At 61.1% G+C, this 13,912-nt stretch overlaps 1 protein-coding gene across 2 annotated transcripts; it reads right to left on the bottom strand.

Annotated features, from left to right (window-relative positions):
* Window positions 1-2,874: 2,874 nt before the first annotated feature.
* Window positions 2,875-12,347, bottom strand: CHST3 (carbohydrate sulfotransferase 3). Of its 2 annotated transcripts, none has more exons than XM_030029580.2 (3): window positions 12,223-12,347; window positions 5,241-5,477; window positions 2,875-5,087 (listed from the first exon to the last, which is right to left on the bottom strand). In XM_030029580.2, exons 2-3 carry the CDS (start codon window positions 5,375-5,377, stop codon window positions 3,857-3,859), a joined length of 1,368 nt encoding a protein of 455 aa, XP_029885440.1. In that variant the 5' UTR covers window positions 5,378-5,477; window positions 12,223-12,347; the 3' UTR covers window positions 2,875-3,856. The 2 variants fall into 2 exon arrangements, with proteins under 2 accessions (XP_029885440.1, XP_029885439.1); XM_030029579.2 differs by lacking the exon at window positions 12,223-12,347 and adding an exon at window positions 5,801-6,109.
* Window positions 12,348-13,912: the final 1,565 nt, after the last annotated feature.

Here is a 13,912-nt window from a genome sequence, read left to right as displayed (position 1 = left end):
CCAGCCCCGGTGCAGAAATCCCATCCGATAGCGCTGCGAGGGGACACGGGGGATTAGCTCAGCCGATCCCATTAAATGGAGCTAGAGCAAGCGAGGGGAAGGGGACGGGGTGTCAGGAAAGCCAGCGGAGCAGCCACGACTTCTGAGATTTGGGACAAACCTCGTGCCAAGCTGGAAAAAGGCCTTTTTATGCATTTCTGTGGGCCAGCCTGGCAGCTCGGCTTCGTTGCCTGGCAGACATCCACCGTGCCAGCTGCTGGTAGCAGTTTGCCGCCTCGGCCATGCATTAAACAGCACGGTGTCTACGGTGGCATTTCAGAGACCTGCCTGCCTCGACCACTCTCTTACGTGGTGGGCACCGGCATCTTCTGACTCAAGCAAGAATTGCCTCTCTACAGCAAGGTCAGCCACGCCAGCATGGCCCCAGCGAGCCCCGAGTGTCTCCGAGAGGCAGGCAGAGAAACAGCAGGGTGTACCTGCCGTCCAAAGTCAAGTCTGGATTAGACTGGCGGAGGGAAGCATTAACCAGAAAGATCCCATTTAGAAGGGAACAGTGCATACATAATTTATTAAAGCTCTCACTGGTGCTGCATCATCTCGTGTCACCTGCAATAACTCCGAGGAGAAGCAGGCTTCGGCTGGTGGCCCTGTCCCACGGGACACGTGTCCCCTCGCTGCTCTGGGCTACTTGCAGAAAATGCCTCTCTGGTGACAAAAAGCATCACCACGATGGGCCTAAATTTCCCCTAAAATACAGCTGTGGCAGGCTGAGCAGGTGAGCCTGGGGGCAGCACAGCTGCAGGCACTGACCTGCACAGGGCAGGTTACAGAAGGGGTGGGAGCCGCCCTGGGATGGGGAAGTGAGGGGTTTTTTTCTTTTGTTTGCTTGTTTTAAGGCAAGCCTGGTCCTTTCAGGAGCTGTTTTATTTCTGAAAGCTTGAATCCCTTGAAAAGAGGATGGGGTTTTTTTGGCATTGGTGTGGATGGAGCAAAGGTGAGGCTGCATCTCTTGTGGCCCCTGCTGTGGGCATCCTGCGTGGCCCAGCTGAATGCAGGTACGTCCTTGCTCTAAGGCATTGCCTCTTGCTGCGGCTTTCCCAATGTGTGCTTTTTCTCCCAAATCTGTGCCTTTCCTCCTACAGGGAAGGACTGGGGCAAGGCCTGGCAGCGGCCGGAGCAGGGTAGGCAGGAGGTGCCTCTCTTGGGGGGACAAACCTCCCCCCAGTTGGCGCAGGGTGAATTTGGCTGCTTTGGTCTCGAAAGGAGCCGCGTGTCCCTCGTGGCTTCCCAATGCATCTGGCACCGGGTTGGAGTCACGGCTGCGTGGGTTTAATGAGAGCAATTAGCCCCTACAGAAATCTGCATGGCTCCGGGGCGCTTTTTCTTTCTGTCCTATGACATTTTTGACGGGAAGCTGGAGGGCGTCCAGGAAGAAATGCTTGTGCTTAGCTAGAAATGACAGGCTGGAGCCAGCCAGGGCTGAGGCCGTGCAGGCAGCGCAGGTGAGAATGGGTGGTTGTCGTCATCCCCTCTGGCCTCAGCTCAGCCCGGTTCCCCCTTCCCTCACCGCTTGCTTTGTATTTTCCTTTATTTGTCTGTCCTTGCGCCCTAAACCTTGCTTTGCCCAAACCCAAGGCTTCTCCGTGCACAGTGGGATGGGAGGGGAATGCTGGGCCATCCTTCCGACATCCCATTCCCGGCTCTGGCAGTTGACCAGCTATTTACCCCTCATGCTGCTTTGCAAAGCAACAATTAAGTTAAACTTTATTTGCTTTGCAAAAGCCAAACTAACGGGTGCTTTTGCAGAAGCACAGGAGAGGCATTTGCCTGGAACCGTTGCCCTGGGTCCAGCCGTGTTCCCTCTCGCACTGGCCGAGCTCCGTGGGCTTTTCCCAGCGCGCAGCCGCGGGGTATCCAGCCGACCTCGGCGACCCCGCCGCTTTCCCGGCGGGAAGCCTCCAAACAAAACCCAATTCACTCGGCAAATCCAGTGATGCCGAGAGCTGCGTGCGAGACAGGGAGGGGGTTGACGGCTCTCCATCGCCTGCAAGCGATGAGCGTATCACCCGCCGCTGCTCAATGCAAAGAAAACCCCACTTTTGCACCCTCTCCCCAGCCGGCCGGCGTCGAGCACGCTGAATTCACACCTCGAGGCCAGATGCTCCCCGGCGAGCAAGGCGGCCACGCTCGGAAAACCTCCCTAGCCGGTGGGAGCAGGCGGCCGCCCAGGGCTCCGGCGTGGCTGCTCCCCGCCGGCCGGCCCCGTGCTCCTCAATGCCGCCTCTGTTCTCCCTCTTGGGTCAAAAACACGGCTTTTGTGAGCTCGCCCCAGCCGCGGCTCGTCGCCGGGGCCCAGGCGCGTTCCTCCCAGCCGCCCTCCGCCGGCAGAAAGGGAGCCCAGCTGCGGCCAGCCGCCGCCTGATTTTACTTATTTATTTTTGCTTTTGGCCGACAGCTCTGGCTGGGGAGAGGTGACGTGGGGCTGCTGGCCTCACCTGGGGGGTAGCGGGGACCCCTCGGGGATCCCTCAGCTCCCCAGCAAGTCTTAGGCAGAGACAACCCCTACCCTCCACCGAAATGCCTGGCTTCTCCCTTGGGTGGCTGCCGTAACTCAAAATACACGGGGAGTAAAAGGACGTGCTGCAAAGCGGGCTAAAAATAGGTGTTTTAATTCATTAAATGTGAATTGGAGGGGGCAGCTCAGCGCCAGGCTATTGCTGGGTGAACGTCTGCATGTGGCAAACACCCCAAAACTCCCCGTGCCTCTACCAGGTATCGGTCACCCACCAGTGCCGCTGGCGAGTATTTCTGGGGTTCCCCCCCGGGTGGGGGATGCACACCAATACCAAGGAGACAGGAGATGTTTTGGACTCCGTGCTGTTGCATTTTTGTTTTTAATTAAATAAGTCCGACCGTCTTCCAGCAGGCGCCGCGTTTCGCAGTCGCTCCCGCCTGAGGCGGGGGCAGTCCCGGTACCGGCCGCGCTCTGCTGGGGGTCTGGGGGGGTTATAGCCTGTCGGTCCCCGGGGGCTCTCCCGGGATCGTGTGGTAGGGCACGTGGTGGTCTCCGGCCAAAATCTGACCTCCGCCACCTCGGCTCTGGGTGTCTCTCTGTTTCTTTGCGGTACGTTGTGTTGCTCTGATTTTTGGGCTTAGCCCCTTGACCTGCCTCCCCCTCTTTTTCACGTAATAAATAAATAAATTTGCCTGGTGACCCTGGTATGCAAATACCCAGGAAAAAAGGAAAAAAAACAAACCCCAAACCAACTTTGAAGAGGACCAAACTACAAAGTCATCTCATTTCATTGCAGCCCAAGTGCTCCAAGGGCTCTGCGGGCGACTCCTGCCCCAGCATGCCTCTGGGGCAGTTCCCAGTCTGTGCTGGTGTATGAAGGCACTAAACCAGTAAGGCCACTGGGGTACGGGTCCTTGCTGGCACCACAGAGGTCTTGTCCTTGCCTCATCCTAGCTGGGGGGGGGGGGGGGGGGGGGGGTGGCAACGCAGAGGTGCTCGGTCCTGTCGCCCTCTGCTCGCCCTCGCCCTCCTCTTCCTCGGCACAGCCCCCAAGCTGGGGAGGTGGCCCCGGTGCCGAACCCCCCCCCCGCTTTTCCCCACTGCCCCTCAACCTTGCGATTTCCCCATTCCCGGAGGAAATTGTGTAATTCAGGCTCTGCGGGACCCCGGGGTCAGCTCTGGCAGGATGCTCCGGCTCCCGAGGCTGCCAATTTCCACTCGGCAGCGGCGAGGAGCATCTCCGGGAGCAGGGACCCCCGGGTCTCCTCCGGGCCAGCCGGGAGCACGGCCACAGCCCCTCATTCCCCCCCCGCCGCCGTCCGTTCCCCCCTCCCGCCGCCGTTACGTGACCCAGGAGGGCTGTGCCTCCTCCAGCAGGCTGAAGGAGCGGTTAGCCAGCGCGGCGGGACTGCTGGCCAGCTTGTAGCCGAAAAGGCGCATGGCCGGGGCGCAGGCATCCTGCACCACCTGCGCCAGCTTGAAGGGGATGCTGAACCGCCACTTCTCAAACTGCTCAGAGGAGTTTTTACGGGTGGAGTAGACGCCGCTGCCGTCGCGGGGCGCCTGCGTGTTTTTGCCGATCCACTCCTTCACCTGGGGGGTGAGGGGGAGCCCGGCGAAGCTGTACATCTCCTCTGCCTTCTGTAAGGGCGCCTGCGCCACGTCCTCGTAGCGGACCAGCATGTAACGACCCCGCAGCCAGCCCGGCCGCCGCAGCCCCAGCTCGGCTGACAGACGGATGCTCTCGCAGTTGCCCCGCAGCCGCTGCACCTCCTCCTCGCGGAGGGGAGCCTCCCCTTCGGATGCCCACTTCTTCCAGGTCTCGTACTTGCCGGAGAAGGCCACCATGCGGGAGGCCAGGACGGCCCGGGGGTCCCGCACCAGCTGGATGATGCGCACGTCCAGGCGAGGGTCCTCCACCAGCGGCTGCAGGAACTCCAGCTGCCGGATGCGCACCGTCTTCAGGGCCACGTGCTGCTTGCGCTGGCACGCCTCGGCGGCCAGGGTGATGTTGAGGGGGCCGCAGCGGCGGTTCTTGCAGTGGTACTTCTCGAAGACCTTCTTGGCGCTGGGCGTGCAGACAGGCTCCTCGCAGAGCGAGCGGCTCGAGCCCCGCCGAAACATGAAGGGCGTCAGATGGTCCTCGGGCGCCGGCAAGATGAAGCTCTCCAAGATGTAGAGGTCGCAAAGGAGGAGCTGCTTGAGGACGTCCCGGTAGACCAGGGCCGAGCCCACCGCGTTAGCTCCCCCTGGCTCGAAGGTCACCGTCCTCTCGATGTGCCAGAGGGGCTCAAAGAGGTAGAAGATGCTGCCTTGCTGGTTGAAGAACTCTCCCACGAAGGAGGAGCCGGTGCGGGTGGTGGCCATCAGCAAGACGTGCCGCCGCGGCCTGGGGTCCCCGTCGCCCACCAGCTGCAGGGTGACGTTGCGCAGGTGGGACCTCAGCTGGGAGAAGGCGGCGTCCAGCTCTTGCAGCGAGGCCAGCGAGCCGTTCTCGGCCAGCGCCGGGCTGGCTTCCGTGCCGTTGGCCTCCGCCAGCGCCTGCGGGGACTGCTTCAGCTTGTCCGACACCCTGTGGGGAGACCCGGTCCAGCCTGGAGGGGAGCGGGACCACCCCCGCGTCCTAGCGGGGTGTGTTGGGGGGGGGTCCCGCTGCACAGGAGCTGGGGGTGTGGGGGAGAGAAAGGATTAAAAGCATGAGGTGACCTAGGTACCCACTCCCTACCTGGAGATGAAATTGTTCTCCTTTTCGATGATGACGAGGCCGACGACGAAGACCAGCAGGACGGCGTACTTGCTCCTCATCTTCAGGCAGTGCAGCAGCTCCCGGAAATCCTGGGGCAAAGCGCGTCGGATCTCCATGGGGGGGATGCACACGCGTCCCTCCCACCGGCCGGGGAGGTGTCCTGGACTAGCCGCCCGGCATCGTCTGCTCTGCTGGCCCTGGCCAGGGTGGCCCTGCCTGCGGGGAGAAGGAGGGTCAGCGCGGTGGTGGCTCTCTGCGGGCAGGGGGGAGTGGGCAGAAGTCAGAGGCTGACCCTTCCCACAAGGGATGACCAACGAGGTCTCGACAAAAGCAGTAAAAAGGGGGGGAGCTCCTTCCTACCGCTCCCATCCCGCCCGCGAGGAGCAGCTGCCCAAAGCCCCCATCGGCTGCTCCTCCTCCTTCCCGAAATACATCTCCCCGACAGGACCCCTTCCCGCGCCTCTGCTGGCTGCCCCTGCCAGCCCTGAAACCCAATCCCCGCCGCCCCGACAGCTGCTTGCTCCCCGCTGGCCAAAAACCTGCTGCGGGCAGCGAGGGCCCCCCCCCGAGTGCGAGAGCAGCTCCTCATCCCGATCCGCTGGGCATCGTGGCTCCCAGCCTCTGGAAAGAGCTACTTTCGGGGAGGGTCGCAGGCTCTGCCGTAGGGCCCCAGCGTGGGGCCGCGTGGCTTCCGCCTTCCTGTGGCACGGCAGCGGCGGCTGCTCAGCCGCGAAAATGAAAGCCAGAGGGTTTCCAGGAACCATGGTGGGCCAGAAAATGTTGCTGCTGCCGCCGGTCCCACCCACTCGGGGTGTAAAATGCTCCTGGGGGCTTTTTCCGAAAAGAAAAAAAAAAAAAACAAACGACGGTGCAGCTGCTCGGTGCAGGATGCAAAACCCACTGGGAGACTCGGCGTCCTCCCCGCCGCAGCCCTCCTCCTCCTCCTGGGGCCGACGAAATGGGGGTGATGATAGGAGCTGCTCTGAGTTGCACAAAACCCACATCCCAACTGGGACGTGGTAGAGATTTTGGGGGTCAAAGCCGCCGTTTGGGACTCCGGGGCAGGTCCCCAGCACGTGTCGTGTGTGCAAATTTACACGCGTAGGGCTTGCCGGTGCCTGCTACCTGGCCGCTGGTTCGCACGCCCGGCATCCAGCTGGCCACGTGGGTGATGCCGTTTGCTTGTCCTGCTTTCTTGGCCAGACTTTCGGTGACTCAGGGAAAGTCTATTTAGCTTTGGTTTGGCTCCTGCCAGCGTGACCCCAGCAGCCTGTCGCACCCCTGCTTTCAGGGGTGAAGGCGAGGGAGCCCAGCAGAGCCCCGTCCTTTGGGGGGGCCCCTGAGGTTTGCCGGAGGGGAGATGCCCCGGCTGAGCCGCGGTACCCATGGCATTCGGCAGGGTGTGGAGCAGGAAAGCCCTGCCAGGCATTGCGTCACGCCCAAACCTCCTCAACGCCGTCCGCGGCCAAAATGTGCATTTTTTTTGGTGTCGCTCACTGTATGCCCCTCCCGCTGGGAAGGAGGGAGCGTGGGCAGGAGGAGAGGGATGCGCCCCACGGCCAGGGCAGCATCCCAGCCCGCTCGGTCCCCAGCCTTCTCTGCGGGAGGGCCAGGAGTTTCCCAGCTTGAGCAAACCACTCGGTTCTCGGGGCTTGGCTTTGAGCCATCTCCTTCCCAGCAAAAGCTGCTAAAAAGAGACACCCGCACTTACGCACCCAGGAAACCGGGGCTTCGGTGGGACACAGGGATCCTGGAGATCCCCGGCGGCTCCCAAGCTCTTCCGCAGCGGCTCCCCGGCTCCCCCCTTCCCCCTGCCGCCAGTGGCACCGGCATCCCCCCCGCACACGTATGTGTGTGTGTTTAACAGCCCTGTTAGTTTAGTTTGTCAGCACGCCGCTCCTCGGGGACAGGCCAGCAGCCGGGGCAGGTGGCCTTTGCCGCGCCGTCCCCCGAGTCCCCCCTTGTCGGCGGTGCCCCTGTGACGACAGGACTTGTCGGAGTATTTGAGCAACCGAGAGAAGAAATAAAATATACAAAGCCCTCGGCGTGTGGCCACGTCTCTCGGCGCCCGGCAGAGCTGCTGGCTTTGCCGCTGCAAAGGACTTTTGGGTTTGCGGCATCCCGGGGAGCAGCGGCGGTGGTCTGCATCCCTGCCCTCGCCTCCCCAGTGCAGGGGACCATTGCCTCGCTGCCCAGAGCACGCACGCAGCGGCAGGATGGCATCAACCGCTTGCTCAGACAAAATCCCTGGGAAAGCCAGCCCGGGGTTTTCCCCCTCTCATGCCCCCAGCCAACCGACCACAAATGAGCCACAGACCAGGAATTACTTGCGGGGATGATACGGAGACCCATTTCCAGCAGCGCTGGCAAAACCCCTGATTCACAGGCCCCGGGGCAGACATAATTCCTTAAATAAACAGCCGGCTGCAAATCTCCTGCCTGGGACCCGCAGGGCGGCAGCGACAGGCGTAGGGTTCCTTGCAGAGCTGAGCCATGGGGCTGGGGGACACGCGGGGTGACCCGGCGAGGCTGGCTGGGGCCTGCTTGGCATCCTAAAGCTCTTCCTCGCTGGGGCCCGCGAGGCGCAGCCCGGCCGGGGCAGCGAGCAAGCCACAAGCGTCCCTTTGTGAGTGGGAACAGAGGGGCTCTGTGCGCCCCGCACGTTCCCCTCCGGCCGCCCGCCGGGGCTCTGCCGGGTCGGAGGTGCGAGGAGAGCCGCCGGGATGCTGCTACCGCCCCGGGGATGCTCCAGCAGCATCCGCTCCCAGGGGATGCGCGCCCGGCAGTGTGAGCAGACGGACGGACATCATCTCCGGAGCCGGCAGGCAGCGGCCAGCCAACGGTCTCCTCTTACGCTGCACATCTCAAAGCAAGACGGAATAATTTCCATGAGCGCTAAACTGAGACACCCCAGAAGGCGGCACACGTGGCTTGGGGGAACTCCCCCAGCGCTGCTCCCTGCTTTTTCCTATCCATCAGGCTGGAAATGCTTTTCATTTCAGCAGGGATGGCTACAATTCCCACTGGTGAGATGGTAAAAGGCTTTGCAGGTTTCCCAGCTAAGTCAAAGCCAGCAAAGCGGCTTTTTCGTTTGGGTGGTGGTGGGGGTTTTGTTCCCATACAAAACTGCTCGGGTGGATATCCGCCACTACTAGCAAGTTAACTCAACCCTGCCACAGCAAGAAGGAAGGACTCAGACAATTACAGAGATGCCAAACCATTCAAGTCTGCCGCAGCAAGTCAATTCATGGGATGGATGCTCCCACCGGTGTTGTAGGTGGGGTGAGAAAAGCAGCATAGCCCCAGAGCAAGGATGGCAAGGCTCCGTGGTGAAAGGAAGGAGGGAAGGGATGCTCTTGTCCTTCCGCAGGGTGTTTCGCGGCGCTGCCTGCCTGGGAGAGTGGAACTGGGGTTTTTGGCTCAGTTTTGGGAAAGGGAGGGTCTTTCACAAAGCCTTAGGGCTCTCATCCCCCTCCTCCAGCTGCCCTGAACACCTACTGGGTGGGATCCAGGAAAGAAAAGATGCCTGCGGGCTGGCGGGGGAAGCTAGCTGGAGGTGTGACTGGATGAAGTCACATTTTCCTCCGGTGACTCAACAGGCAACAAATGAGCTCTGGACAAGGAACGGCAGCAAAGCACCTACTTGCAAGCTCCCTCCCTGCCTGAGATCCTTCTGGCCATCCAGCCCCCCACCCCCGTCTGCCCCCATGCATCCCTGCCCGGCTCCTGGGAGGAAGGAGCCTGTGGGGACCTGCGGCTGAGCTCGCTGCCCCCGGAGTAATTCCCTCCGCAATGCTTTGATTCATCAGATTAACAGCGGCAACGTGAGCCAGCAAAACACAGGAGAAGAACAACAAAGAGTAAAGGCACAGGGGCCCTTATCTGCTCTCCCCACTGCTCTTTGTCTGCAACCTGGGGGAAAAAAAAAAAAAAAACCAACAAAAAACCACCCTGAGCTCTCTCTGTATTTACTCTATCAACTATTTCCGCTCCCCACTTCCTCCCGAGGCTGGCTTTGGGAAACGTGCCACTGACGCTTCCCACTTTGCTTTCATCTCCCAGCAATTTTGATCCTGCCCCTGGCTTTTCTCCAAGGCATGGCACAAGCGCAGCACCGCTTCGGTTTGCCCCCTGGCGCAGTTAAGGAGGCTGCCTGGGCAGGTATTTTTTGCTTAAAACCATGTGTATTCAAGCTAAAAAAGGGAAAAGGAAAAAAAAAGTCACCTCCTACGATGTTTATAAAGTTGTCCAGAATAGCCCCGAGACTCGTCAAATTGAAGCCTGAAAACTGCCCATCGGAGGAGAAAGTCGGGAATGCAAAGTTCTTCTGGTTCGGGCAGGGACAGAGCACCGGTGCCTGCGGCAGCCCCAACCCATCCCACTGCAGCACAGAAACCTGGGCATGAGCAGGGGCTGTGTCCCTCAGGGAGGATGGGAAGGGCAGAAGAACTGTCCCCCTGGCTTGGGCAGCCATCCCGGTACACGGCCAAGGGTTTGCTCCTCCACAAGTTCGGTCCCTCAAGTTAATGCAGGGGCCACGCTTGTTTTTCCTCTCCATTCCCTTCCTCGCTCTGCCCCTCAGTCCTTCAACCTGCCTTGGCTTGGTCCTCTGCTCTCCTCTTAACTGGGCACCCAGGGCAAAGCCACCCCAGGAGCTGACACATGCAGGTGAGGGCAGAGACCAGCGATTATGCTCAGGAGCAGCAGCAGTGGGCGTTGGTACAAACAAGCACCACTTAAACAATTTGTTTTTCATTGTATGTGCTCTCAAACTCCAGGTGTGCGAGGTTATCTTCTGTCCGCTATTTATTATCCCCCTCGAGGAGGCACGCAGAGCTCTGGGATGACTTACATGAGCTGTCCTTGCTCCTTGTGGCCTAAAAATCACTGCCCAGAAGGGATTTAGAGGCTGGTGTCAGGCACAGTAATGCTAGTGATAGGACCAGCCCAGGCTTCGTGGCCAGGACGGAGCGGTCTTTGCTCTCCCTCACCTTGGGCGGTGTCCAAAGAAAGGTGTTTTCTCCTGACCCAACAGAGAAAGCTGCCGCCTGAGCCCCTGGTGAATGTGACAGGACTTCAGAGACATCAGTGCCGAGCACGGGGGTAAAATTGCACATCTGCAGGCGTGCTGGGCTGCGTTGCCCTGGATTCATCCGGACCAGGAGCCAGCGAGGACCAGCTGAGCTAGCTAACAAGCCTATAACCTTGGAACCAACTTGCTGGACACCACGGATGCTGGTGGGGTGAGTTTTGCAGCACCACCTGCAGCAAAGGTGCGTGACCAAACGCGCCAACCTGCCAGGCAACAAGGGGATCCGGAGAGCAGACCACCAAGATGGGTGAGAGGACCGCCCAGCCCCGTTTGCTTGGCGCCGGCAGCACAATGCCAGCCGCTGTGCGTGCCGTCGCCCCCCGGCCGCGCTGGGAACCGCAAATGCCCGTCCCTGCTTCAATGAGCCCTTTCTCTGGGGCGCAGAGCCCACGGTCCCTCCCACCGTCCTGTGCTCCTTCTCCCCACTGCTCCACGCTAGCCTGGAAGCTCCTCTGGCAAACCCACGCCAAAAACCAGGGACACCACTCACTCTGTGCCCCGCTCTGCTCCCCTTTCACCCCGAGACAGGCATCTGTAGCCCTCCAGGGACCTCTGGGAGGGACTGGTGGCAAGAGATGTTCACTGGAGGAATAGTGAATCCCTGTTGCTTTTGGGAGAAAGCAGAATGTGCCCAGGTCCTGACAGCACAGGGAGTCCAGGGATGTGAAAAGGAGTCCTGCACTGAAGCAACTCGGTAGATGTGGGAAAATCGTGGAGTTAAATCCCTGTCTTGGCGTGGTGTCATAAATCATTGACTGTGGAAAAGGAGACACTTTCCCCTGGGGACCGAAGCCAGGCTCGGGTCCTGTGGTCCAAAGGCCATGGGGTGCAATCAGCTCCCCAGAATGTGGCTGGGAGCAGCTGCCGAAATCCCCTCAGGTGCTGAGCGGGGACTCTGCCTGGGGCGGCCCTTTCCCCCCCCAAGGTAACCCCATGCCAGCCAAGTCCCGTCTGGGTGCCTGGGGCCGTTAGGGTGCCGGTGCCCCAGCACCAGCAGAAAAGCCGCTGGTTCCTGGTGGCCAGGAGCCTGCCGAGGACCAGGGTGCCCCAGCGGCCCTGGGGCAGGAGGGGAAAGGGTGAGGACAACTTTCCAGTCCTCCCTGGTAGGGGCTGACAGGCCGGATGATGCAACTCCGGGATGGTTGTGAGAAAGTCTCCTTTTCTCGGCCCAGACACGCTTCACTCCGGATGGAAGCTCAGCGTTGCAGCTGAAGAGCTCGCCCTTATTTAGTTTATTTTTTTTTCCCCACTTTTTTTTTTTTTTTTTCTCTTTCTTTCTTTTTCCCCCGAAAGAAAGCAACGGAGCGAGCTGCTCGGGCGGGCGGTATGTCCAGAGGACTTTCTTCTCCCAAGGCAGGGCGCTGGGAATCCGGCTGCCCGGGCCAGCGGGAAGACATCGCCGGCTCTGCCCCGCTACGGGAGCGGGCGGCGGGGGGCCCCGCACGGAGACAAAGGAACGGCCGAGGCCGGAGAGAGCACAAAGGAGCCGGGGCCGCCCCCGCGGGGGGATGCGGCCGCCGAGCCCCCGGCCTCCCCCGGGGCCCGGTCGCCCCGGGCCCGGCCCCGTTCCCCCTGCCCGGGGTCGGGGTCCTGGGGAGGGGGGGGGGGGGGGATCGGGGCGGCGGCCCCTCCTCGCACAGCCCAACTTCCCGCAAGTGCCCTCGGAGCCGGGAGAGAAAGGCCGGACCCCCGCCCCGCCATCGTCCCCCTTCGCCCCGGGGTTCCCGCTCCCGGGGCTACCGCTGCCCATCGCTCCCGGTCCCCCCCCCCCCCCCCCGCTTACGCTCCGGTCCCGGTCACACCCCCCCCCCCCCCCCAGCTTACTCTCCGGCTTCAGCCCCATCGGTCCCCGGTCCCCGTCGCACCTACCCGGCGGCTGCGGCGGCTCCGCGGGGCGAGCTCGCCTGGTCCTGCCGTGCGGGAGGAGGGAGGGCAGCGGGTCCCCTGCTTTTCTTCACGGCGCTGTCATCCTCCCTCCCTCCTTCCCTCCCTCCCTCCCCTCTTCCCTCCCTCTTTCCTTCCTTCCTTCCTCCCTCCCGGGGCGGCGGCGAGGGGGGGGAGAGGGCCCGGCGCTTGGACGCGGGTCCCGGGGCGGAGCCGGGCAGGGTCCCCGGGACAGCCTGCCCGCTGCCTGCCCGACATGTGGCGGTTGGAAATCGGGAGTTGCCGGCCCCAGCCCAGGGCTGGCCCCGGGCTGGCAAGGGTCCCTCCGGGAGCTGGGAGCGGGGCGGGGGGGGAAATGGGGGGCTAGGAGAGCACAGACACCCCGCGAAAGTGTCCCACCGTGGCCAAGGTGAGTCCCCTCCCGCGGGGCGATTCGGGCCGCAGGTTCCTGTCCAGGCTTCTGCCCAAAGCGGGGTCACACCAGGGTGATCAGGGCTTTATCCTGCAAACCTCCAAGGATGGAGCCAGCACAACCTCTCCAGGCAGCGTGCTCGCTGCTGGGCTGTCCTCCTGGGGAAAATGTTTCTCCTTATATCCACTCCGAACCTCTCCTGTCCCAGCTCTCGCCTTCCCACTGTGTGAGGAACCTGGCTCCGTCATCTCCGTGACAACCTCGCAGGCGTGGGAAGGCTCCTTCTCCTTATCCCCAGCCAAAACTGGCTCCAGGGTCGGCACCTTTCTCCCCAAATTACCAAACTCCGTTTTTCTCCCCTTACAGGAGCTGTGGGTGGATTTGCCCCAGGCGATGGCCATTTAGCGTGGTGTGCTGTGCTGGTGAGCATGAGCCTGTATGCCCTGGGAGGGCAAGGAGTGAGAGCATCTTACTGGGAGCAGACCGGGAGCTTTGGGGGACACTGGCTGTCACCGTCCCCACAGGGCAGGCTTAGGGTCCGGAGCATTAAACCGTATAGAAACGGCTATTCTGGCTTATGTGCAGGAATTCATACAGCTCCCTCAGAGCCCTGTAACGTTAGACACCGAGGAGCTGAAAGACATCTGGCTTTGCAGGCAGAAAGAGATCCGAAAAACTAGTCCCAATAAAAAGTTTCAGCCCTCTTTCACATTCCTGGCATAGTTTTTCTGCTATGCATGTGGCACAGGCAAAAATGCAGGTTTTCTTGGCATTCATGTGCGATGACCTGCACAGCTTGTTAGTGGATTCCTATTAACGAAGGTAACGTGTATGGGTTTAAGCGCAGAGTGCCAGCACCGTGCTCGCAGCAACAGTGGATTTGTGCAAATGTATACATGCGCGTATTCTTATATATGTAGCAATGTATATTAACGCGGTGATGTTGTGGACCTGCCCGGTGTTGCTTGGAAGTGCGTGGGGCTAGTGGCACAGTCTGTATGCAAACATCAAGACAGGAAAGCCTGGGTGTGATGTTTAGGGTATAGCCTCCATCTGTCCATACATCTTTCTGCTTTTTCTGGTTTTAGTGGGCATCCCGCAGCCAGTAACTTGGTGATCCAGCTGCAGATGGGCACGGTAACTCTGGTACACTCCTGCTGTGGCTCTGGCTCCCGCAGAGTCACCGATGGAGCCGGGGTGAAGGGCAGCGTCTCACAAACTCTGCCCAAATGAGGCAAAACCAGGGCTTGCAGGATCAGGCCT

This window comes from Aquila chrysaetos, chromosome 11 (genome assembly GCF_900496995.4).
Source record: "Aquila chrysaetos chrysaetos chromosome 11, bAquChr1.4, whole genome shotgun sequence".
Taxonomy (NCBI): Eukaryota; Metazoa; Chordata; class Aves; order Accipitriformes; family Accipitridae; genus Aquila; species Aquila chrysaetos.
The sequence above is the reverse complement of the archived record's forward strand: the minus strand, read 5'-3'. Positions and strand labels throughout refer to the sequence as shown.